Raw genomic sequence first — 24,964 nt, forward strand, 5'->3', positions numbered from 1 at the left:
GGGATTATAACAGGCAGACCATGTATTGATGCTGGAAATACAGATGCATGCACCTCTTAAGCAAAGTAATATATAAACTAATCATATGCAGTTAGTAAAACTGATAACACTACAGTGGCTGTTTCAACAACTCCAAACTGGTAACCCATGTTTTGGTGGGATTAGTACTTGCTGACTGACAAATGTAGCTCTGCTGGAGGCTTTGCCAAAACAGCTTGCTTTCAACATGGATCTTTGAGGTTGAATTTGATTGATCTTGCTCATTGTATTCACTGTTGATTCCACAACTCAATCAACATTGATTCGACAGTAGTTGTTGATAGCTGAACAGCTGTTCATCTAACGTCAGTATTAGTGTTGATTTAATTTTGAAAACAGTACATTCAGTTCACTACAAAATATGACACATTTTAAGACACTAATCCAAAGAAGCCTACAGTAAGCGCAGCATTTGGAGCCCCAACCAAGGACTTTTATTCCTTCATGGCTGTGCTGCCTAGTTGGGATTGCACCTCAGACATACTGTATATTCTGCCTTGCCAACTTGCACCATCTTTTACACCTAAAAAACTTGTGTTGTCAATCACAGATTATACCAACTTTTGTCAGCTACTATAAAGTGTTAGAATTTGAGCAGAGGGTAACACAATCATGCTACATACAGAAGATTGGAGGTTCAACATTGGAACAGTGTTCAAAACAACAAGGAAGATAATACAAAGTGCACATCAGATCTATGCTGATTTAATGGTTTTACCCAACAACTATAGACATTGTTGTAATCGAAGTCTGTTATCTGGGTTAAGGGTTTTTAGCTTTTCATGTTGAATGGCTACGGTGTAAACATAACACAATTCAGTTATCTCCAGATGAATAATAATCCTCAGATTGCAGAAACATACAACTGAAATACACATAGAAAGAAAAACAAAGATACACATGAAGCCCTGCTGTGGGCCAACCTGACATCTTTTGTAAATGAAACCATTGTTGTGGCCATTTCTAAAACTTCTGATCGTCAGGTTAAGAAGAACTGCAAGAAGGTTGTGGGATCTGACCATTCTGAGTTTTCTTTGTTTTCTAAAGCAGAGTGCACAGACGGGAGTTGATGCTGATGTTTTCTGCAGGAAGGCCATTGTCCAGGGGTTCAGAGTAATCTGGTAAGTGGTACTGAACTACTGAGATATTAGGAGTGACATCAGCAGAGGATTGAGGTGAAGGGTCACCAACAGAAAAGTGGGCAGATGAGCTCCTGCTTTGCTCTTCGACAGATTTCCTCTCTTCTTTCTCGCTAACATTCTTCTGCTCTGCTGTTACCTTATCTAAGGAGGAGGAGAATTTACATCAGTTATGCATTATTAATGTGTGGTGTATGTGCATGACTTTTATCAATCACTATCATTTCAACAATAGAACGTGGATTTGACAGTTTCAGTAAGGGTGAAAGATGAGTTGTTTTCATATCAAAAAAGTGCAAAAAAGAAAAGCTGCAGTTTTTATATTACAGCCTACATGACTGTGCTCAAAAATCTAATGGATGGATCTCCAGTAGAGGAGTTAGACCAATCACAAGAAACCAAACTCTCATGTGTTTTTGGCCAGTGTGAAAAATCCAGATCTGCAGTGCCTATAAAATTATTCACTTTTTTGCAAGTTTTCATGTTTATTAAAACACTGAATCACAGTGGATTTATTTTAACACTGATGAACAGAATTAGAACCTTTCATGTCAGATATTGTCAAATATAAAATACATACAGCATAAGTGTTCAACACCCTCAACTTAGTATTTATTATTTAATGTATGGATTTGTTGCATATTAAATACAGTGTCAGCTTTGCATATATATACACTGCAAATTTTCCTCATTCCTCTGCCTAAAACTGCTCAAGCTGCATGATTGTGACTGAACAGCCTTTTTCAGCCACATATTTTTATTGCGCTGATATCTGGCATCTGACTCAGCCACTCCAAGACATTAACATTGAGGTTTTTAAGATATTCCTGTGTAACTTTAGCTGTTTTCTTGGGGTCATTAACATGCTGGAAGATAAATTCACTGCCAGTGCTCAGGTTTCTTTTTAGACTTCAACAGGTTTTCCTCCAAGATTGCTCTATATTTTGCTGCATTCATTCAACCCTCATAAGCCTTTGAGGACCCACTACAGAGAAGCATCCCCACAGTATGATGCTGCCAGAACCGTGCTTCACAGTGGTGTGTTTATGACGATATGTGAGCAACATTTAGTCTGATGGCCAAAAAGCTGAACTTTGGTCTCATCAGACCAAAAAACCTTCCTTCAAATGACATTACATCCACATGCCTTCTAACAAACTGTTCTGGTAAGCTTGTTCTTGGCAGATTTACAGATGTGCAATACTCTTTCCATGTCTTAATGTCTGATTTAGCTGTACTACTAGGAAAATTCAATGACTTGGAAATGTTCTTGTATCAGTCACCTTCTCACTGAGCTCACTGGAGTGTAATTTTTTCCTTCATGACGCATGTTATGCCACAATACTGACTCACCAGAAGTTTGATATGATATATAGGTATATTACAATTCACTGGAATACCCTTGGCTGTAAACATGTGATTTTCATTTAACTAATAATGTGACTTTTGATACCAAGTGGATGATTTAGGGTCATATGCATACTTATGCAATCAGGTACTTTGTGTTTTATAATTTGTAATTAATTTAAATTAGTTTGCAGAAATATTTTAACCTTTTCTGGTGATTAGAGATGTGATTATATGGTTTATGATGATACTTTTTATGGTATAGTACAAAAATACCCTTTATATGACTTCTGACTTCTTTATTATTGTCTGATTAGATTTTGCACTGATTTGAGTTCAACCATTAAGCTTGTGAGCATCAGTAAACTGTCATAGGATTGTGGGAGCTGTGATGTCTCAATAGCAACACTAGCAATACAAACAAAAGAATAAAGTGGTGTAACATGATAACTGACTTGCCTCAATTCATAGATATATTTCCATTTTAGATTATGTTAAAATAAGATTATACCAAAAAAAAACCCTACTGTCTAAGCTTTGTGCCTCCTGCTGATCATCTCGGTACACACACGTCTCCTCCTTCCCTTTGCCCATGATCTGCTTCTCTGACAGCTTGAGGTTCTGGAGCAGGAAGTAGGTGGTCATGAGGCCTTTGCCTTTCACCTGGATCTCTCCCCGTTCACGAATGTCAAACATTTTATCCTTGAGAGCCCTACAGAGTGCAGAACAAAATGCTTTTATGTTGCAGATTACATTCTGCTTATTATTAGGGGACAGTATGTACACACCGACCAGCAATCACCAACTCATGGATCTTTCAGAAGGCCAAATGTATTAGACAAAATGTAGTGGAGTCTGAGAAACACCTCAGTGCAGGAAAAATATTGTACTTTCTTTTGTACCTTCTAAGCTGCAGACAACAAAACCTACAGGCTACCAAAACTCACAACAAGTCATCATCTACTCTCATCTTGGAATAAGGAGTCATTGCTTATCTATAACTAACACAGTACTACGCAAAGGAAATCACACTTCATTTATTTAATTTCCAATCACACCAGACTTCATTTTTCAGCATCTGGAACATTCAAAGAAATCTGTAGGGATATTTTTTCCCACCTTTTAACTTCAGACTTAGAAAGAGATTCAATGATGTAGAGGTGTGGGCTCTGGTGTGGTCAGTCCTTTGTTCTGAGGACACTAGTAGTTTCTTTGTTTGATGTGCAAATGCTTCTTTGAAAGTTTATCTGATGGTGACATTTTAATTATTTTTAAACTCCAGTTTTAGAAACTCCTGTTTTCTCACGTTCCCCTTTTCCTCATAGGCATAGATTACCTTAGATTTCCTAAAAAATAAATAACTTGTACCTAATGGCTGTTTTCACCAGAAATAAAATAAATGAAATGCAATCTCTAACTTTTGCATAGTACCATTTATCATATCAGACCCCCACTCAACAAGTATCTGGGCTCAGTCATCCAGCTAAGAGAATGGTCCATGCTCACAGGCAGTTCTATACTTGCCAAGACCAACTCTTCAGATTTTGAGTAGCAGCTTAAGCCCACAGTGTGTATGCGTAGAGGTGAAAGCAATAAACTTTATCATAGACCCTTATTGTGTTTTATATTGAAACTCCCTCACCCCCTCCACAAACTCTACCAAAAAGGTGGCAGAGGGATGCTGCACACACTTAAAGATAGCTTTGCGTGACTTGAGAACGGTGTTGTTTACATAACAAGAGAAAAATTCTTAAATGAATATGTGCCAGAATCAGGTTCTGCAGTTGACATAAAATGTTAGATGATTGATATATATGGAGGGGATGTGAGTTTATTGAAAATCGGCAGGAGAGTCTGTTTTATTATCAAACTCCACATTAAAAATGTGTGTTTTTCTCACACCTACATGTGTTTGGGGTCAATAGTAATCCAATAGTAGTTCTAAGGGATGTTTTTGGAAAAGAATATTCAGATGTGTATGTGTATTGATTTAGTATGTATGGTACCTGTAGGTAAAAGGGCTCAGGTGTATATGGTCCGGAACTCCATGACTCTCCATTCGAGAGGCTGTGTTGACTGTGTCTCCAAACAGGCAGTATCGGGGCATTTTTTCACCCACTACACCAGCCAGCACAGGACCTGTATGTAGACCTACTCTGATCTGGAGTACACATATTAGGGATGCATGATATGGCCACAATATAGCATTACAGTACTTACAGTCATTTTAATGATTCACAGTATGTATGACAATATTTTGTTTTTCTGAGTGTTGTGAAAAAACTGGAATGCATCATCAACAGTCTATGAAAATTACATAATGGGCCGCAGTTTGTGCAGCACAATGGCTGTTGTTTACAACCTCTCTATAATTAGTCTACAGTAGGCTGCAATACTTCAAACAGCCAAAATAATACACTGGTTTGTGTTCATTCACTGCGCTGCTTGACAACCTCCCTCTGACTGTGACTGGTCAGCAGCATGTTTGGCAATAGCTCTGGTTTGCTCAGTTCTTTTGCTGTTTGAAGTATATTGCCAGCTTATGACTTTATTACAATACATACAGTTGGTCAATGTTCTAAAAGTGCTGATGATTTCATTTACGGCATTTATCCAGTGCAACTTACAATTTAATCATTTTACACAGGTAGGCCAAGGTGGTGTTAGGAGTCTTGCCCAAGGACTCTTATTAGTATAGTGTAGGGTGCTTGTCCTAGTGGAGGAACCCCACTCTACACTGTAGAAGGCAGAGGTGTTATTACACTATACCAACCATCCATCAGTTTCTATTATTGATATTTTTCTTCCATCCATGTGTGAGATTTCCACACTACAGGAGTTATTAGTGTCAAACCAATAAGTCATGATCAAGCAGAGCACACTCACACACACACACACACACACACACACACACACACACACACACACACACACACACACACACACACACACACACACACACACACCTACAGAAGAGGTGATTATGTAGAATCATGTGCTTTCACTTTTCATTTTCTAAGCTGGAGAGTGTTTGGTACAGCATGTGCACAATTATAAAGCTTCAGCTTCTGGTGGATAGTTTTTAAGCAAACTTTGGGCTGGAGACTTTTGCTGGACCTGGTAACCTTGCCCCCCGTACAGAATGCTAAAATAAAGCAAGCTCTGTAGACAGTGAGAGATGATTTTCAAGTTAATAAAACTGAAAATTGGATCTTAAAATCTTTGGCTATTATCTTTATATTTAAAAAAATAAAAGGCACGGGTGCCACCAGCTGCATAGGTCAGAGGAGAAGTAATGGAGCTAACTTAGCAATGTATTGCAACAGTTTTTGCACATGATACAGAAATGGGCACTAATATGCCTGGTATCGATGTTGCTGCTAATCCCTGTGGAGAGTTTTGTTAGAAGGAATAAAACGCTGAATAAAGAACTAAAATGTCAATAGGCACAAAGAAATGACCTATCATCACATGTGGTGAGTCTTACATGTCTTACAGTTTTCGTGAGGATGAAAGATGTCTAAATAAGACAACTGAGCAGAAACCATAAAATACCTCAGTGTCTGCATATATCTTCAAATAGACAGTTGCAATAAAAATAATTAAAAAAGGAAGAAATCATTATAGTTCTATGAAACACATGTAAGTCATTGTATGCAGTTTCAATACATCTAAAATGTTCCCAAAGAAATGAGTGAAATGTATTTTGTAATGTGTTTAACAAATGTGTCATGTCAGTTCTAGGCTATATGTTCTATAGCATTTATTGCACTTGCTTCATTTCACTACATACCCAGAAAATCCTAAGGTGCTGTACTTTACGTAATAGTGATAAAGCATCATCGCAAATAAACTCAATGAAATCACATTATTTCTAGAAGAGCATGCTCAGACACACAACACCAGCAACCCCCCTTGAACCCACCACCACAGTTAAACAGAGATAAGAACTGGCACCTGTATTGGCTGCCCTGTGATAGGGTTGGTCACCTCCCTAGCTGCAATCCTCATGCCCAAGGCAAAGTTTGCCACACGCTCAGCGTGGGTGTCCTTGGGGATGGGCACACCGCCAACAACCATATAGGCATCGCCAATCGTCTCCACCTGCAGTGAGGACACAGTCATGTGATTTCAAGGAAAACACTGCATCAAATTTTTTCAGTTGGTATTTTAAATGCAGATTAAATCACTAATCAAATTCAGTATGACTTGCTTGTAACGGTCTTTACAGAAATAGCAATTGTGCACTACCAGACAAAAAAGGCTGTTTAGAAAACTTTATAATCAAGCTATTTTGCTTGATTTGTTTGACCTTGGGGATCCTTTTAGATGTACTGAAACTACATACAATGACTCAGATATGCTTTGCAGACCTTAAGTAAGTAGAAACATAATGATTTCCTGTTTATTTCTGACCTTGTAGACATCATGGACATTTGTGAGGCGGTCGAACTTCGAGTACATGGAGTTGAGCATGTGGACTATCTGAATGGGCTCACAGGCTGCACAGATGTTTGTGAAGGTGACCACATCGCTGAAGAGAATGGTGCACACTTTGAACTCTCCTGACAGGAAATAACATCACAAAGAAAATACAAATAATGAATTACTTGAACATACATTTTATTTTATTGATTAGCTGTGGTATTTCAGGTTATGTTTTGGATAGTCCAAAAGTGTAGAACCACACTGAAAATCTGGGAATAGTTTCATTTAAACTGTAAAATAAACAAGTTTTAGAATTTTGAAGAGTTTAAAGTTATGATAAATAATATGAAGCTTCTGCACTATTTCTAGGTCGCTATGCAAATTTAATCAAATGTGTTTGACATTGACCACGTTAAGGCTTTGCTGTAATTAAAGCAAAAGGGGAATATATCAAATACTAAGATATTCCAACATTTGTGTTCAAATATTTCACTCAGATTGTTTTTGGATAATGTAATTTATATGAGAAAGTATTAAAAATGCAAAATAGAAGCATTTACACTAGTGGTCTCAAATTTTGGGACCCCATTCTACATTTATTGCAGATCTTAATTTAATGCACCCAAAAGGCCAAAAGGTTTTTTTCAATTAAAATCTTCTTTTTCTTCTTTTTGCTTCTTTTATTTGGTTTTACTGTAGCTACTGCTCAAACCTCCTGCAGAGTAAACAAGCTGTAAAACAATCTCTAAATGTTTTACATACAGTCCGATGCAGAATTATTTATCAGGGCAGTGAAAAAAAACAGTAGCACACTAGAATGTTATATAGAAATTAACTTCAATTCAATAAGAAAAGCAACTAAATGTTCTTAATTTGAAATATTGTTGACAACTGGTGATCAGGTTATTGGATTTGGTTTCCTCTTGTCCTCCATGTAGCCATCTTATTTACTTGTTAAATTCCAGTTTGTCAGAGGCAGACATGATTGATTAATCAGGCATAACTTGATAAAGTACTGATTGTCCAAACTATTAGTACTAGTACTGGTTAGTAGCAAATAATGGGTTTCCTCAAGGAGAGGTTTAAAAAGGGTTAACACACAGATGTGACATGATTTGTATTTGTTGTTATGTTATAAATAAGCAAATAAGTAAAGTCAACAATTTTATGTAACTTACGTAACTAACACTATTATAACTTTTAAAGGGCTCATGTTAATGGAAAGCAAAATTTCCTAGCTTTTATAGAATAGAAAAGAATAGAATACAATAGAATATTAACTAGTATATAAACACTGATAAAGTGTGGAATCTTACCTTCATTTCTCATTCCACACAATCCATAACTGAAAACCAAGCTGCTAAAACAGGCTGTACTGAACTATTTGTTTTTGTGATGTCAGGAATACTTACGCATTTACATACATCAGCCTATTCAGCCTATTGAAGTTTTGCCCCTCCTATTTACGCTGAAGTTATAAGGAGTGTTTCAGCCCAGACTGCTTTTTAAAATGATAATGCAGGGCAGCCAATCATAGACATTTATCAGTTTGAAAGGCATAGCAACAAAAACAGCCCATTTATTTCTATGGATAAAGAGAGATTGGAAAATGATCATATAAAAATAGCTTATTGTTGATTTCTATGCATAAAGCCACACAAACATTATCAGTGGACGTCAGGGAAAGATAAAATTAAGAACAATGTAGGATGTGTGCCCTTTAAAGTGTGTGATATGACCAGTTAACTGAAGTACCTCATAAAGACTGGTAAAGTACATCTTTGTTGAGTCTAGTGTTGCTGGTCTCTCTGTTGATTGATTACCTGCCTCAACCTTCTTGCCCTCTTTTAGCTGGTTAGCAACATGCCGTGGCAGCATAGCATACAGCAACGTCTCTGTCTTCTTCTTCTCCACCTCCAGGTTGCGTGAGAGGATGCGCAGCTCCTCCTTCTTGCGCTCAAGCTGGTTGGACAGCTCAATTTCGGCCAGTCTCTGCTGATTAAGCAGGATGAGGTCACGTGTGGTGTCATGTTGGGCGATATCAGCCAGGTGCAGCCCTCGCTCCTCCAATTCCTGCAGACTACGCAGTTTAGGAGAGCACAGATACACCATACAGCACAGAGACTCCATCCACACCATCTGACCTGCAACACACACACAAAAATGTTTGTGTCATAAACTCACACTTAACTCTTCACTGCAAAAGCCCTATTTAGGACGGACAGCAAACAAATCTAGAACAGATATAAGTATTGCTTCCTGTAATAAACAAAGAATGTCAGATCACACCCGGCGGGCAAACAATAAAGTTTATTACACATACCACTGATTGTTTGACATTCAACCACAATACTCCACACATACCACTGAATATGCATGCCTCAGTTGACATTGTTTTCTGCACTTCATTTCTTGTTTGTGCACTGATGTTCGTGCATTTGTTCTGATACTGCAGCACAAATACATACATTTATCCATCTACACTACATGTCCAAGCATTAGAAGACACCTGCTCACACAACATTTCTTCAGACAGCAAGGATATTAACTGAGACTTTGTCCACTTTTTGGCTACTCTCTGCTCTTTTCACTAGACACTTGGACATTGCTGTGTGGATTTCATTGCATTCAGCCACAAGAGCATTAGTGAAGTCAGGTACTGATGTTGGATGATTAGTTCTGGATCTCTAATGCTACTCCAACTAAACTCATGAGGCAGGAATGGGAGCTCCTTAATGTAATGAAATTCACTAATTAGAAATGGTGTCTGGATACTTTGGGATATATAGTGCATCCATATTCACTGAATACTAAATTACAATTAAGTTTGTTGGCCATTGCAACACAGATTTTAGCATTTCCCCTGCTCTAACATGCCCCATAATTCATCAGCTTAATGACTATTAATAAAAAGCACCAAATGCATTCAAAATATTTGACTCATAGGGCCAATAATACCTCGTAGTTTGAGCATGGACTGGTTTTGAAAGCTCTGAGGAAGCATTTCTCTCTTAGTCTTCAGCACAAACTGGCTGTTGATGAACTTCTTGATGCTGTGAATGTTAAGGGTGACCTCAGGATGGACCACAATGAAGTATTCATCCAGACGGTTTCCTGTCCTCTGCAGGCCTGGCACAAACTTCTGGATATTCACACCAGTTTGCTTCACTGTGAGCTGCAGAAATACAGACAGATGTAAATAATGTGGATGGGATAAGCCCCATGATATGATGTTATCATGAGCCTTGAGCCAGAATCCGATTCTATTGCAATATTTAAAAAATGTGATATGCTAAGTATTACATAATGACATAGAGGAGTGTATTTATTAGTAGATTTCTTTTAAATTGGTCTGTAAATTGTTAAAACTTTCTGTTTTATCTAATCAAGTTTACACTTTGTTTATTTCACTTCAATGTTTTATTATGGTGTTTCTTATTCCTGATTCCAATCATAAAGTATTAATACTTGGACCTCTGTGTGAAATATTCTAATATATAAACTTCATTTTCACTGAGAGAAGTTTATAGTTAACATATATGCTTGTAATTGTGTTTACTGTCACGTGAAACATCAAAATACTGGTAGTTTTTGCATCATTTTGCCTGTCATTACAAAAAAGGTTCAATATGAAGTTGATCATGCTGTAAATCGACCCCATTACTTGCTCTAGCAGAAAGAAGTCTTACATCTTGGTCAAAGACGATATGAAAGGGAAAAGCATTGCAGAAGGCTTTCTCCTCAATCCACAGTCTCTTCGGATAGCTGGGGCAAAATGAGTGTGGAACTCTGTCTGAAACAGAAAGAAAAGTGTATATTATTGCTATCCAAAGAAATATGCATCTCCAAAATAGTAGTGTTGTCAGTGTATGTATTATTAGCCACATAAAAATAAATCAAAATGCTTTAAAGTTTGACATCCCAGTGGTTTTAAGTCATACCAGCTTAATCAACAAAATACAACCTTTAAGTTTTTAGTCTTTTAAAAGTCTTGCAACTGCATACAAACCCTGACTTTCAGGCCACAGAGAGACTTTAGCATTGTTTAAATGGCTGTACAATGTATATGAACTGGTCACATTTGTGGTATGTAACAAAGTTAATGTGGAAACAGAAACCAGGCCTGATGATGAATCTGATGGTACTGTGGCAGATGGACCTACTCAACATGACCTTTCCCGCAATGTCTTTCTGTTCTGCCCAATTCTTGTCATTTGGGAGGGTTTCTGTCTTGGCCCCTTCATTTGTCTGTGTCATGAGAAAGATCACATGCTCTTTCTTCCCCGTGCGTTCCTCCTCCTCTGGCTGCTCCAGGATGGTCATGGTCACTTTGCTGCCAAAGAAATCCTTTGCCACTGCTTCAATTATGCCTGCCATGTAGTCATGGAAACAAGACCAAAGAGGAAGAACAGGTCCAGAGAGGAAGAATGTCTTTTTCAGTTACTGGAATTAGTTATTTTATCTCAAGGTCAGAGCAGATATCTCAAAAACATGTGTATGTATGTGTGTGTGTGTGTGTGTGTGTGTGTGATTGTGAGTGTATGTTTTGTACCAGGCACTATATGGTGGAGTCCTTTCCTGTCAGAGTAGTAGTGAAGCAGCGTCCTACCATCATTTGTTCGCTCCACACGGAAAGAGGGTGCATTCATTTCCTGAGGCAAAACACATACCAGGTGACAGAAAAAAAATATACACAAGCAATCTAAGCCTCTTCTTCCATTTCACTTGTGAGGTACATTGGCTGTATAAAGGTAATATTACCTATAACACCAAGAAAGTGCTTGAAATATACAATGTGGATATATTTTGAAATCAGTGTTAGAAAATCATAAAAATCTTTTGGATTTTGTATGTAACATGTAACAGATCATCTAGCTGGTGATGTACAATAATACACCCGGTACCTTACACCAAATGTTCTAAATAAGCTCTCATCTTATTCTTACTTAATTCTCCTAGACACCTCCTAGTTAAATCTACACTCTGTAATTTTGGAGGTTTAAAGACCTCTCTGGTGGAAATGTGTATTTGCATGCAAAGTGCAGAACTACATCAGTTGTGCTTTGGGACCCCTTCCACAAGCATAGAAATCTGATGATTGCATGTGTGCTGAAGGAGTTTTCAGAGGCCTCAGTCTAAATTTGGTGAAGGACATGTCTTCCAAGGATGTCAGCGAATAATCTACTAATGTCATCAGATTTCCATTTGTATACATTTCATTTTGCCTTTGAGCCTTAAGCATCGAGACAGACCTTTGTTTTGTGCCTCTGTTCATGACATTAATACATAAAGACATATGACATGGTCTGAAAAACCCTTGTGAAATCTGCCCTGACACATCTGCCTTTCAACTGACTATTTCAGGCTTTGAAGAGCAGCAGCAGTGCAGTTTTTACCCTGAATCAGTGATGCCACTTCTTTCAATTTTAACAAAAAGTCTGACATAGTGCAGTTTTAAGTCTTGACAGTAATCCTGTTTCTTTCAATTTTAACCGAAAATATTACATAATGCAGCTTTAAATCAATGTCTTGAAATTTTCTCCTATTACTGAAATTTGGCTCCTGAGAAATAACCCTCGCCTTGATTAAAGTATTGTCTCAGATGGCTTAACTCTTAATTCAATGCCACAGAAGAATCAGTTTAGGTTTCCTAAAGAACCATGTTTGTAAAACTTTTGTCAATTTAAGTCAATTTCTTCCTAGAAACTTAACATATTTTGTGGAGGTTCTTTAAGCTTTAAAAATGTTCTTCACACTCACACGTCAATTACTCCTGCTTTACTCCTGACAGAACAATTATATTCTTATATAAATGCTGATGTTAGTTTCCTCTGTTCTTTTTTTAATGGTGGTTTAGGAGAAAGAGCTCAAAAGTCAGTGATTTTTCATACTGAAATTTGCTTCACTTCTTCTGAGACAAAGAGAAATTGATCCTAAGAAAGACATTTTTGGGGGTGCACATGGTTGTAGAGTACTGTAAGATTTTAACATGGATTAAATGGCTTTAAAATGTGTACATAGCTAAATCTAGAGGTCAAAGAGGAAACACAATCCATAAGAGTACATAATAACTGAAAATGGCATGAGCAGTGCAAAGTATCAGACCTGATAAGACAATGCCAGGTAACTATGTAGGGCATCAAGATTTTCAATGAATTCCACTAAGTTTCCACCAAGAGTGCGTAGCATCGTGTCATAGCCAGACATTTTACAGAAGCTGAAGAAGTATTCTCCAAAAAGCTTCAACACCACCTCGGAGGTGACATCTAGAAGACAAGAAACAAGGGAAAAATATTGTTTGCAGCTTTGTTTTTCAGTTGAATTCAATCCAACTCTGTTCAATTATAATAGATCAATTAATCTATGTCCCACCCACAATTGTGTTGAAGAATTGAGCAAACTTTATTTTATTAACATTGGCAAAATATCATTAAGCCTAATCAGACATTGTAGCCTACGACTCTGTCAAAGCTCAGTGGTCATTAAAAATGACATTTACTTTGTATATTTGACATTCACTCTGTTATGATACATTGAGTGTAGTTTTTTTTGTTGAGTATTCAACCTATAGTTAGCAAAGTCAGCATGCTATGGTTAGCATTCAAATGCTGCCTAGTGTTTATAAGGTGCAACAACATATTTTAGCTTTATAACACAGCAACTTAGACTGGAAACATTATGTAGTGACTTTTAAATTAAGTTCTATATCCACAGCTTTCAGCAACAACCTCAGTGAACAGGTCCGGTTCCAGAGATAGAGTGCTAAAAAAAAGAAAAGGTAGTAAATCCTAAACTTCACTTGCAAAGCTGTGAAATGAACAACTAGAAACATTAACCAATCACATCTTTTCATCCCTATAATCATTTTTTTCATGTGAGCTGCACTGCAGGTTGGTTGCTTAGGCTACTACTTTATGTAAAACAAATGTTTTAATTTAAATGATATCTATGAGTCATAATATCTTTTTTATATGCTCTAACACATTACCACTTGATATGATTTTGAATAAGAACACTTACTATAACTGATTATGAACACTGACAGATGCCAAAATTGTGTGCATCCTGTTAAGCCTATATCCTTCTTCGTATGAGTTTAGAGTAGAGGTTGGTAGTGAGGTTGTGGGGCAGCACTAGCCACTAGCCAGCTGGTAATTGTATAAGTTATAAAATTTTCATCACTGGACGGAGTTGAGGGTTGAATGCTTTTTAGGGATTGAGAGAAACTGTTCCTGTTCTACTAAAACCAAGTTATGTTCTGTATTACTGCATGTTTCGATTCTCTGCATGTGTTTTTAATTTTAAATTATGTAATTATGTTTTTTTGTAACCTGAATGCTAGAGGCACCACAGAACTCCTTGCAGAGTGGTATGTTTTTGTGATGCTGTGTTTTCAAAACCATTGCAGCATTTTGCGCATTCTTCTAGAGGCATGATACTCATGACACACATAAATAAATAGAACACACAAGAAATAAATGGAAACACACATCAGCAGGTTTGAGTTTGTGAAATATTTGGATCATTCTACTGAATTAGTTCAAAATAAAAACTTTTGAAAAATTCAAACCTGTTGTAAAAAAAAAACAAATAAATATTCAGACCTTAGATATTTACAATTGTTATGATCCATTTACACACAAAGGATTAATGGAGAGTAATAAGTAACTTTGTACAAAAATAATGCCCCATGTTGTCATGTTTTGTTTTAGTCCACAGATGGAGACTTATTTTAGCTAGACCCCTTTATTTTAAAGCAGTAAGTGAGACTACATCCCTGTCCCTGATGGCCACATTGTGAGCCATTAGACAGCAACGTTTTGAAGCAAATGTGGCCCAAAATCTTAAAATCAGTGTGTAACCTTAAGAATTACCACTACTGAAACACATAGGTACTGCAATTATCTACATTTCTTTTTGTGTTTTAATGGAACAAAATGTGATTTTATGTGTATAACTGTTCAAAGCTGTGATTGTGAGTCACATACTGGCTAGTGTTTTTGAGTTATGCTTAACGTTAACTAAAATTGTCACTCCCAAAATGTTTTGAAAAGTTTCAGAGGCCTTATTATTGTATCAGTAGTGAAAATACTTTTTTAAAAGTATAAATACATTTAAAAAGCAGTGATGGCTGAACACTGAATATACTGTCACAAGTTGCTCATACATTTAGAATGCAAATATGAAGATAAGGCAAAAAGTTTTCTTATTTAATTCACATTGTGCACATTGCAGAAGCACATCATAGGCAACAAACTACCGGCCTTACAGGACATCTACCATTCCTGCTGCCTCAGGAAGATCAAAAAGATCCAGCATCACCCAGCACACAGCTTGTTCATCATCCTGTCATCAGGCGGGAGATTTCGCAGCATACAGGCTAGAACAACCTGGTTAATTAACAGTTTCTACCCACAGGCTGTCAGGCTTCTGAACAAGCTGTGAAGCTGTGGGTCTTTCCCCAGTTATCATTTCACTCAGTCATTATTATTATTGTATCATATCATCTCTGCTATGGACAAAAACACCTTAACACTAAGCCACTTTAAAGAACAATAACACTGAGTCACTTAAGTCAATTTAAAATGTATATTGTCTCTATATTTTGTGTATATTTTCTCTAGATTTTGTGTATATTTAATATATTTCAGTCTGCTTTTTATATTTTACTTTTACTTATTTACTTTCCACAAGCATTTCAATGCATAAATGTCCTGACATGTTGTGCAAATGACAAACTTGAAACTTGTTCCTTACTGTCACTAGTTGACAGTTTTCTTCATATAAGTCTTCTGTGGGTACATTTTACCCAAAATTCAATAAATTTCTTTTTTTCTCTTTCATGGCCTGCTTCAGTCCACTGCTGCTTCCACAAAGTCCAGTAGAATACCGATGTTAGCTTGTCACTTAGAAACATGTCCACTATGTCCACAGGAGACTGTTGGTTTGATCATCCTGAGAAGTGCTCAGTAATTCTGATATTAATAACTGGCTCTTTACATTAATTTATAAGTTTACTCAGAACTTCAATGTTTGTAAAGAAGTCATTAATTGTGGTCCTCTTTAGAGTATATCAAATGGTTATATTTGCTACATGCTGTGCGTTGATATTAAATTGGTTCAATTTTTAACAAACTTTTTTACTAGGTAAGTGTAAGTACTCTAAAAATCCTAAGAATGTAGTAGGCAAGTGTAAGAAGGTAACTGTATTCTCAATATGGTTTTTACAAAATATAATTTGAACAGAATATAAATGCTTAATTCCTGTATTCTTAATATATACTTACATCTCAACACTGGTAGTGACAAAATGGAATGATCAATCATTTCCCCTTTTCTGTTATTTTAGTAAAATAAACACAGTTCAATTATAGGGTCACTTAATGATCCATATAACATATTACAATGGTCTCCTTGTCTCTTTACAGATTTTGTGAATGTAACTGGGAGAAGGAGTGGGGAGGAGGTGAGGGCAGACAGTGATAAACTCTGAAAACATATGCAGCCATGATCAGTGAACACCAGATATGTCAAAATCACATTTTTTGAAACCTCTTTAAAAGGTGGACAAAAATGTTACATTTTAAAAAGTATGTAAATGGTGCATTAACCCTCCAACACAACCCTGCCAGGTACCTAAGCTTCTTCCCATGCTGCAACAGTATCGGCTGGGTCCTTCAGGTCTAGCGGTGATTCACTGGAGCCCAGGTGTGCAACCTGTTCAGGTGTTTGCACCTGTCCTTGTCTGCTCTTTCACTTAGAACAGCATCCTCTGTGACACACTGCTCTCAATGGGCAGCCTTCAGCGGGGACATTGTTAACACCTACACACAGCTCTCACTCGCTCTCTGATCAGCACACAACCATTCCCCAAGGCCGTCGCATACAGAGACACTGCCCACAAACAGCCCGAAAGCCTTTCACTAGCACGCTTTCTTTGCTTTCTTTCTCTTGTTTTTAGTCTCTGCTTTAGTTCATCGACTCTGCATTTGACCCTGGGCCCATTGAGGAATGGCAAAGAACACTTCAGCACACCCAAGTACAAACAGATGAAATAGATGATGTTTGTGAACCTGAGACCTGAGAGATGATGAATGAGTGTTGGAAAAAAGAGCATATGCTTTAACTAAGTTTGAAAAGCACAAGAGCAAAGAGGTTAATCATGTCAGAGGACAGAAAACATTCACTACACATCCTGTATCTCGACCTTGCTCCTGAATATTTAAAAGGCAGAAGGCTAGGTGATTTAGGTGCACAATCAAAAGTTGTTTGTGTGAATTAAGGCTCACCCAGCATTTTGCAAGCCTCTTGCACCAGGCGGAGAGTGATGACATCATCATAAATTTCATAGGTCATAAAGTTGTCTTGGACCTCTGCCAATAACCTGAGAAAATATGACTTTGGTCACAGAAAGAAGAGCAAATCACTCTAAAGCATGTACTGCACCCCTCCAACAAATGCTTAGTTGCTGACCTTAGCTCTTCCCATGTCTCTTCTCCAAACTTCTCAACCACTAGAGTCCTCAAGCATGTGTTAATGAAGCCGTACTGTTAGAGCAAAGAACAGTAAAAGGGGACAGTAAAAGTAAAGTATTATCAGACAAAGTTTGTGTGTACACCGAGTTGCCAGTTTATTAGATACACTACATTGCATCTGCCTTCATTGGCCATTGGCCATCATGTCCACTTAGCATATAGGATAACAAATAAATGTGCATGGAAAAAAGATAAGCTGTAGTCTCTAATTGTACACCTACATAGTAAAAAATTAAAGTCAGCTCAACCTAAATTTTAAAATCAGCCTTCTGTATAGCTTTTTATAATTATTCTCAAATTAGTTTAGTCAAAAATTCTCTTAACTTACATGTTTAGTACTGCATCTAAGTTAGAACTGCAAAATACAGTAAGTTGAGCTTACTCAGAAAAAAGTGGTATTCTGTTTACTTTGTTTTTGTTTTTAGTAAATTCAAATTGAGTGAGCTCAAACTCTTTTGTTAACATAGTCTAATACGCAGTACTAAAACATGCACACCAAATACATGGGTGTTCTAAATAAAATGGCTAATGACTCAGTGAACAAATTCAATATAAGCCCCAGATTTCATGTATGCACATATGCAAATAAAAGCAGGCTGCTTTCTGACTGTGGTAGAACACTGAAATACAATTTTATGAATATTCACAGTAAAACCTAAATTGTTCATTCAATTAGATTATGTAAACAGGTATCTTGACTGAGTTGAGATGCCATATACACAGCTGTAGAAAAGAGCCTGGAAACTTTTTACCCACTCCCACAGCTAGAACTAGAGAAGATTATCTCTTCTGCAAATTGCACAACCTGCATACTCGATGCAATTCCATCAAAATTACTCAAAGAAGTACTGCCAGTTATTATAAACCCTATTCAACTATTGTAAACTCGTCCCTTAGTCTGGGCCATGTACCCAAAGCTTTTAAACTAGCAGTTATCAAACCTCTGATCAAGAAACCAAATCTTAATGTCGCCGTTTTGTCTAATTACAGGCCTGTTTCTAACTTACCGTTTATATCAAAGATCTTAGAAAAAGCTGTGGCCCAACAAATTAGTTCATACCTACACAAGAACCATATATATGAAAAATTCCAATCTGGATTCAGGCCACACCACAGCACTGAGACGGCTCTAGTTAAGATAACTAATGATCTTTTTCTTGCCTCTGATCAAGGCTACATATCTCTCTTAGTGCTACTTGACCTTAGCGCAGCTTTCGATACAATAGACCACAATATTCTCTTAGAAAGATTAGAAAACATGGTTGGAGTCACAGGGACGGCCCTATCATGGTTCCAGTCTTACCTAACAGAACGTTATCAGTTTGTTAGGGTAAACAATTTATCTTCCAATTATTCAAAAGTGAGATTTGGAATTCCGCAGGGGTCTATATTAGGACCATCATTATTTACACTATACATGTTACCGTTAGGCACAGTTATAAGTAACCATGGCGTAAACTTTCATTGTTATGCAGACGATACTCAACTGTACATATCAGCCAAGCCTGATGACAAATACAGGTTAAAGAAAATGGAGGACTGTGTAAAAGACGTGAAAGGCTGGATGTCACAGAACTTCCTCCTACTAAACAGTAACAAAACAGAGGTTCTCCTTCTGGGTCCAAAATTAGCCAGAAGTAAATTACCCGATTTAATCTTAAATCTCGCCGACTTTCCAGCCACACCTGGATCAGCAGCAAAAAATCTTGGCGTTATAATAGATTCAGATTTATCATTCGATCAACACATAGGCAGCATCACTAGGACAGCTTTTCAGAAGGTTTCAGCTGGGGGAAGAGCTTTTTCTTATAAAGCCCCCAAACTCTGCAATGATCTTCCAGATAATGTTCGGGACTCAGACACAATCTCAATCTTTAAGACTAGGCTCACTTGTTCAGTTTAGCTTTTGGTAGGTAAAACTCACTTGTTCAGTTTAGCTTTTGGTAGGTAATGTTCCCCCCTAGATAAAGGCAACAGATCCAGGGGTCCATGGACACAGGGAATTATAGTAAACTGAGACACTGTTATTATAGTAAACTGTTGTACATTCTTACAGTCCTGTTAAAACTTTGTCTTTTCCGAAATTCTGTAAAGCTGCTTTGTGACAACATCTGTTGTAAAAAGCGCTATACAAATAAATTTGATTTGATTTGATTTGATTTTATATCCTAACTCTAATCTGTAACTTAGAGTAAAATTAAAATAATTCAGCCCATAAATCATTCTAATAAACTCATGTCAGATCATGGGGCAGAACAACACACTAGTAAGCAAGTCAGTGTTTAAAATAAACACAAATCTCTCAGCTTCTTGAAACTCTTTATATTTTTATCACTATTTAGAAACAGAATGAGTATATACTTACCATTCCTGCAGGTGACCCACTCCAAATGAATCAGCTGCTCTGACTTGTATGACTGAAATGAGGGACTTTGCAGGCGGCCTATTTACATTTAGGCCAATGCACACATGTCCACTCACACACACCCTTAATTAGCAATTTAAACCCCTCCTTCCAGATGTCCCTCGATGTGCACACACACACACACACACACACACACACACACACACACACACACACACACACACACACACACACACACACAAACACACACACACACACACACACACACACACACACACACACACACACTACTGACCGCTGTATAGATGTAGATATAGATGTAAACGTATAGCTCTTACCTGATCAACAAGTTAATTAATTTGATGGTGAAATATCCATTTTGTATAACATAATTGTGATACTAATTTATGGTTTTATATCTACATATACACTTTTTTTTACAGCTTTTTGGTAGACTCAAAATCTGCAGGGATATTTTTCCAAAGTAATACTTACAAAGTTTTCACATGTTCTAATTTTCATGATACATGTAATACTTAATTTAGGGTCCAGGGGTGTCAAACTCAACCACTAAAAGGGCCATATTATCAGCAAATCTCAGCAAATCCTTGTTTTTTTGTTTATTTATATGGCGCTTTTCACAACAGCTGTTGTCACAAAAAAGCTTTATAAAGTTGTGTTTTTCTTTCATTTTTACTTTTATTTTGCCATGACCCGAACGATGCAAAATGCAAATATGCAAAAACAGCAAAATAGACATTGAATACTTGTATGTGTATATATATATATTTGTATATATGTATTTGCATGAACTACACACCAGGCATCTTTTCTTTTTGTGTATCCACTGGCCTATGGATTGTTGTTGGGGAAAGGGGGTCAGAACACACATTATGTTGCATGCTGGGAACTGTAGTGCATCTTGTGGTGAAATGGGCTAATAATAATATAAAATTTAAATAATTTAGTGGGGCGAATAGGACTGTACCATAGGCCTGACTTGTGTTTGACACATGGGCATTACTCTATAAGATTTTATTCCACATTTCTGATATCCAGTTTCAGGCCCACATTTCACATTTTTATTATTTATTTTATTTTTATTTATTTATTTTTTTCCTGCTGAGGTTCACTTATCTTGTTTGTGTCCCCCAAAAAAGTTAGAATTAATTTGAATGTTTTCCAACCTTTCCTTATAACATAGAATTAAATAGGCTTATTTAGAGGCAGTCATAGGCTTGAGGTTAGGGACCCAGCCTTGTAAACGGAAAGTTGCCGATTAGATCCCCAGAGCTGACAGTACATGACTGACATGAGGGGGGTAGGCTAAACTACTGTAGGCTGAATTGTGAATTTTTGTAAATGAGTTGTTGTTCTGACACCACAAAAACAATTGAAAATAGGCGGCTTTTGCAGTTCAGTTTCCTTCTGTAGGCTGTATGGAATGGTTTGTTCATCAACAGTACTCCTGTAATTCAATAAACTACTTTTACATAGTTGTGGCAGCTTTGAAGCAGTTTGTATTAAGATTTCCCTTTTTCAAACATAAAGGCCCTCTGGGTATCAGAAGAAGTCTCTCAAAAATCAAACGTGTTTTAACTTGTCCATGCTTTATGGCAACATTGTAATTTGATTACCCTTATCATAAAATAGCTTGACTGCCTGTGCACACCCTCAAACGTTCTAAACTACCTTGATTTACCTTCCTTTCTAGAACAAAGTTTATACCATTCCAAAGGGAAAGTACTCAACAGCCCGGGCTGTGAGTTCAACAGAGTTCAGAGCTTGCCTCTGTCTGCTTTATCTGTTAAAAATGAGTAAGTAGGTAGACCAAGAACACAAACCCATTATAATGAAAATCAGCACAGAAGCAAAACAAAAAAGTAATGCAAAATTTTTGCCTCCCAGGCATGTATGCAAAAAAACACTGTTAATGTGGGCAGGTCAAGAAATGTTGACCTTCAAGCATATTTAAAACTGTAATTACAGTACTAAACCTTTTCCATCTACAAATCAAACAAATATACAATAAAATCCTGGATTAGTTCAAACTTTATTTCCTTTTAATGCCTGCTTACAGTTTTTGTTTACAGACTATTTGTCTGAAGAAACCAATAGTGCTTGACAATCTGGAAAAGCCCCAGGAAAACTCCAAAGAAATTGTTTCCTTAGAAAATTTACAGCTTTTTATGAGAGGTTACATCATTCAATTGTAGTACACAGGGTTTGTCCTCTGTCAAACCTGTTGGGCAAAACGCCACACAGCACTATTATAAAACCATGCAGGGTTGTCCAAGAGGGTGAGCTTTCCATGTTAATCTTTAGTGTGGCAGGTGTCATATTACTCTGAAAACCACCTGCAGCTGTCAAAACGCCGCTTATAAAAGCCAGCAAGCCAGGTGAGCGCAAACAGTCATACTTTTCTCCTACTGACTCATCCTCAGTCCTACAGATAAACACATCTAGGTAAGAGTTTATTTTCATCTTTTGCTTTAATTTTTTCTTGAGTCTCTAATTTCTACTGTTTGTAGTTTCTTCTTGTTATTTTAGTTTCCTAATTAAAATTTTTTTAAGGGGATTTACACCAAAATGTCTGCATAAAAAGTCAGAAACTTACAGAGTCAGAACTGGTCACATCAAAAGTATTTAATGCCTCTAAAAACTCTAAGAAGTTATGAATACAGTGCCTGATGCATGAGATTGTATGTTTTCTGATAGTTTTCAGATTAGATCTGAAAAATCTTTTTTTGTAAATCCATTCATGTCAGAGAGGTACATGCAGGGCATTCTAAGACAAAATAGGTCCCAAAGAAAACTTTTTTTCACTTTCTTATTACTATTTTACATTTATCAACACTTACTAACATATAAACACAACCCCTCGTCCCTATCACTACCACTGTGAAGAAATCTGAGTCACTAATTTTCTCTACAATGCACCATTTTACATCAAACCCCTCTGAATAATCCACTTTAAAATCCAAATGTAAATTTTCTTTTCGATATCTGTTCTTTGGTATCAAAGGAAAAACAGAACGATGAAGTGTCGTGATTAAAATGAGAATTAGGTATTAAAATATTTTTCTCTTTCACAGATGTTTTGTGAAAGCACTGTGTGCAGCATGGGTTACCATGAGCAGTTTCACCAACCCCAGGGATACTCGAGAGACGTACCTCTGCTGGACCTTTCATCAGGCCATGCACACACTGTCCCCAGCAGTGTCCACCCAAAAGAAAGCATAGCATGTGTGTTCTCTCGCTTGTTCAAACGCTTCTGGCTTTCCAACAAACATCAGTCAGGACACAGGAAAATATAATAACAGCTGATACCTTACCACAATGCTGTATCCAAGGAGAGAGAGAGTGGGCAGCTCCTCCAGTCCATTACACCTGTACGAGTGTCCTGGGAGCAGACAGGACTGGACATGTCCATGTGGCACTGACTTCACTAACTGGCTTGAGGAAGTAGGACTCTTACCACTGTACATACACTGTATGAAGATGGTCTACTAGAAAAAAAAGGAAGAAGGACAATCAACATAACACATGTACTTACACATTAACATATTTAATATATTTTTATATTTTAAGACTTTTTATCATAAATTATGTTTGTATCTTGGAAGCTCATTTGTGTCATTTTTTAATAAAGTTTGTATTGAATAGGTTCATTTATACGTCTGGATGAATTACTTTTTATATCTTTATACCTTTTTCGGATATTCCCATGTGCATTCGTACAGTACACTGATGTCATATACCCAGAGGAAAGAAATATTCTAAACGAGATCTCCTCTTGATCTCAGGTACTTCTCCTAGATGTTGTCTGGTTTGAAATCAGTCAGACTTGAAGCATTTTCTCCTGTTTCTGAAATGTGGTTCCTGACACATAAAACTCATTTTCTCACTTTGATCAAAATGGCTTAACTCTTTTGTGTCGGAATCATCTCACCCCAGTCTCAGGTGAATCATCATTACATTAATAATACAAACATTGTAAAATCTCACCTTGTTCTTATAAAGCTCTATTCTGTATCACAGAACTATTTTAGCACTCTATTAGTGTGGAAGAAGAACTCATGTTTTTCTCTTTCATCATCAGACATTCTCGCAGTGAAATGCTGGTATTAATCTTCTCTTTTCTCTTAAAAGGGGTTTAGGAGAAACAATTTTGAAATCAGTGATGCCTCATTTATATAATGAGATCTGCTTTATTTCTCTGAGTCAATCTTAAGAAATGTTTTTTCCTTTGTGTAGAAACGGATAACTGAATTAGTGATATATGCACAAGATGGCAGCACTGAGCTGGCCTCAGTGTAGCTGCTGGCCACCTTTCTGAACAGGACATGAGAAGGACTTTTAGATCCTTGCTCAGCTCTAGGGGGATCAGAATGCACAGAAAGTGTTCTGTCAGAAAGCTTTGCTTTACAAAGTAGACAAAGTCTCCAAGAATCTGCGTGTTGTTGACAGTCTCCTCCCAAAGCCACAAGGACTTCACAACAAGAAATGCACCACATGCTCCAAAACACAGCAGGCGGAGAAACAAGTTGCATTCCAAGAACTCATGCAGGGAGCAGTGAGGATAAATTATATAGTGGAGAGCAGGGAGAGTTGTCACACTTTTTGTCTTAACTTTAATAACCTGTTAGTTGTTTGTGCTGCTTTCAGACATTTATAAAATACACCTCTATTTGTCTGTTACAAATAACAATAGTATAGAAATCTACTACTTTTTCACAAAATAAGCAGGTTTGTTATAAAGAGTTTGTGTTTCAGCCTGTTCCACTATGGTATTTTGTTTATTAGTTTATTATTAGGATGCCCATTAGCTGCTATCAGGATAGCCGCTATTCTTCTCGGGGCCCAGTAGACATACTATTCATGCAATAACAATCAATGAAACGAGTCATACAAAACACAAGTAAAAAATAAAAGAAAAACTCAAAACAGCATTAGGGAAATTCTATTATTTCACTGTAAAATCTTAGTTCAAAAGGGTTAAATTCTTAAAACACCACAGTGAAAAATATTTATTTTTTTGGAATCTAGGTAAAACCTAGTCCTAACATGACAAATTAAAGGGGAATATCACAGATTTTTCAAAACTTCTT

At 36.9% G+C, this 24,964-nt stretch overlaps 1 protein-coding gene across 1 annotated transcript; it reads right to left on the bottom strand.

Moving 5' to 3' along the window:
* Window positions 1-37: 37 nt before the first annotated feature.
* gucy1b2 (guanylate cyclase 1, soluble, beta 2) lies at window positions 38-23,471 on the bottom strand. Its single transcript, XM_017694592.2, has 14 exons — window positions 23,189-23,471; window positions 17,427-17,500; window positions 17,243-17,337; window positions 13,059-13,219; window positions 11,506-11,605; window positions 11,117-11,323; window positions 10,643-10,746; window positions 9,912-10,128; window positions 8,777-9,097; window positions 6,942-7,090; window positions 6,483-6,629; window positions 4,532-4,686; window positions 3,053-3,237; window positions 38-1,322 (listed from the first exon to the last, which is right to left on the bottom strand). Exons 1-14 carry the CDS (start codon window positions 23,339-23,341, stop codon window positions 1,081-1,083), a joined length of 2,310 nt encoding a protein of 769 aa, XP_017550081.2. The 5' UTR covers window positions 23,342-23,471; the 3' UTR covers window positions 38-1,080.
* Window positions 23,472-24,964: the final 1,493 nt, after the last annotated feature.

The sequence above is a fragment of the Pygocentrus nattereri genome, chromosome 25 (assembly GCF_015220715.1).
Source record: "Pygocentrus nattereri isolate fPygNat1 chromosome 25, fPygNat1.pri, whole genome shotgun sequence".
In the NCBI taxonomy this organism is placed as follows: domain Eukaryota; kingdom Metazoa; phylum Chordata; class Actinopteri; order Characiformes; family Serrasalmidae; genus Pygocentrus; species Pygocentrus nattereri.

Coding starts and splice junctions, on each gene's coding strand:
- gucy1b2 (XM_017694592.2), bottom strand. CDS start 23,341: ATGTACAGTGGTAAGAGTCCTACTTCCTCAAGCCAGTTAGTGAAGTCA. Junction 6,630..6,941: donor ATGTCCATGATGTCTACAAG/GTCAGAAATAAA, acceptor TCCTCACTGCAG/GTGGAGACGATTGGCGATGC. Junction 1,323..3,052: donor GGAGGCACAAAGCTTAGACA/GTAGGGTTTTTT, acceptor CCTCCTCCTTAG/ATAAGGTAACAGCAGAGCAG.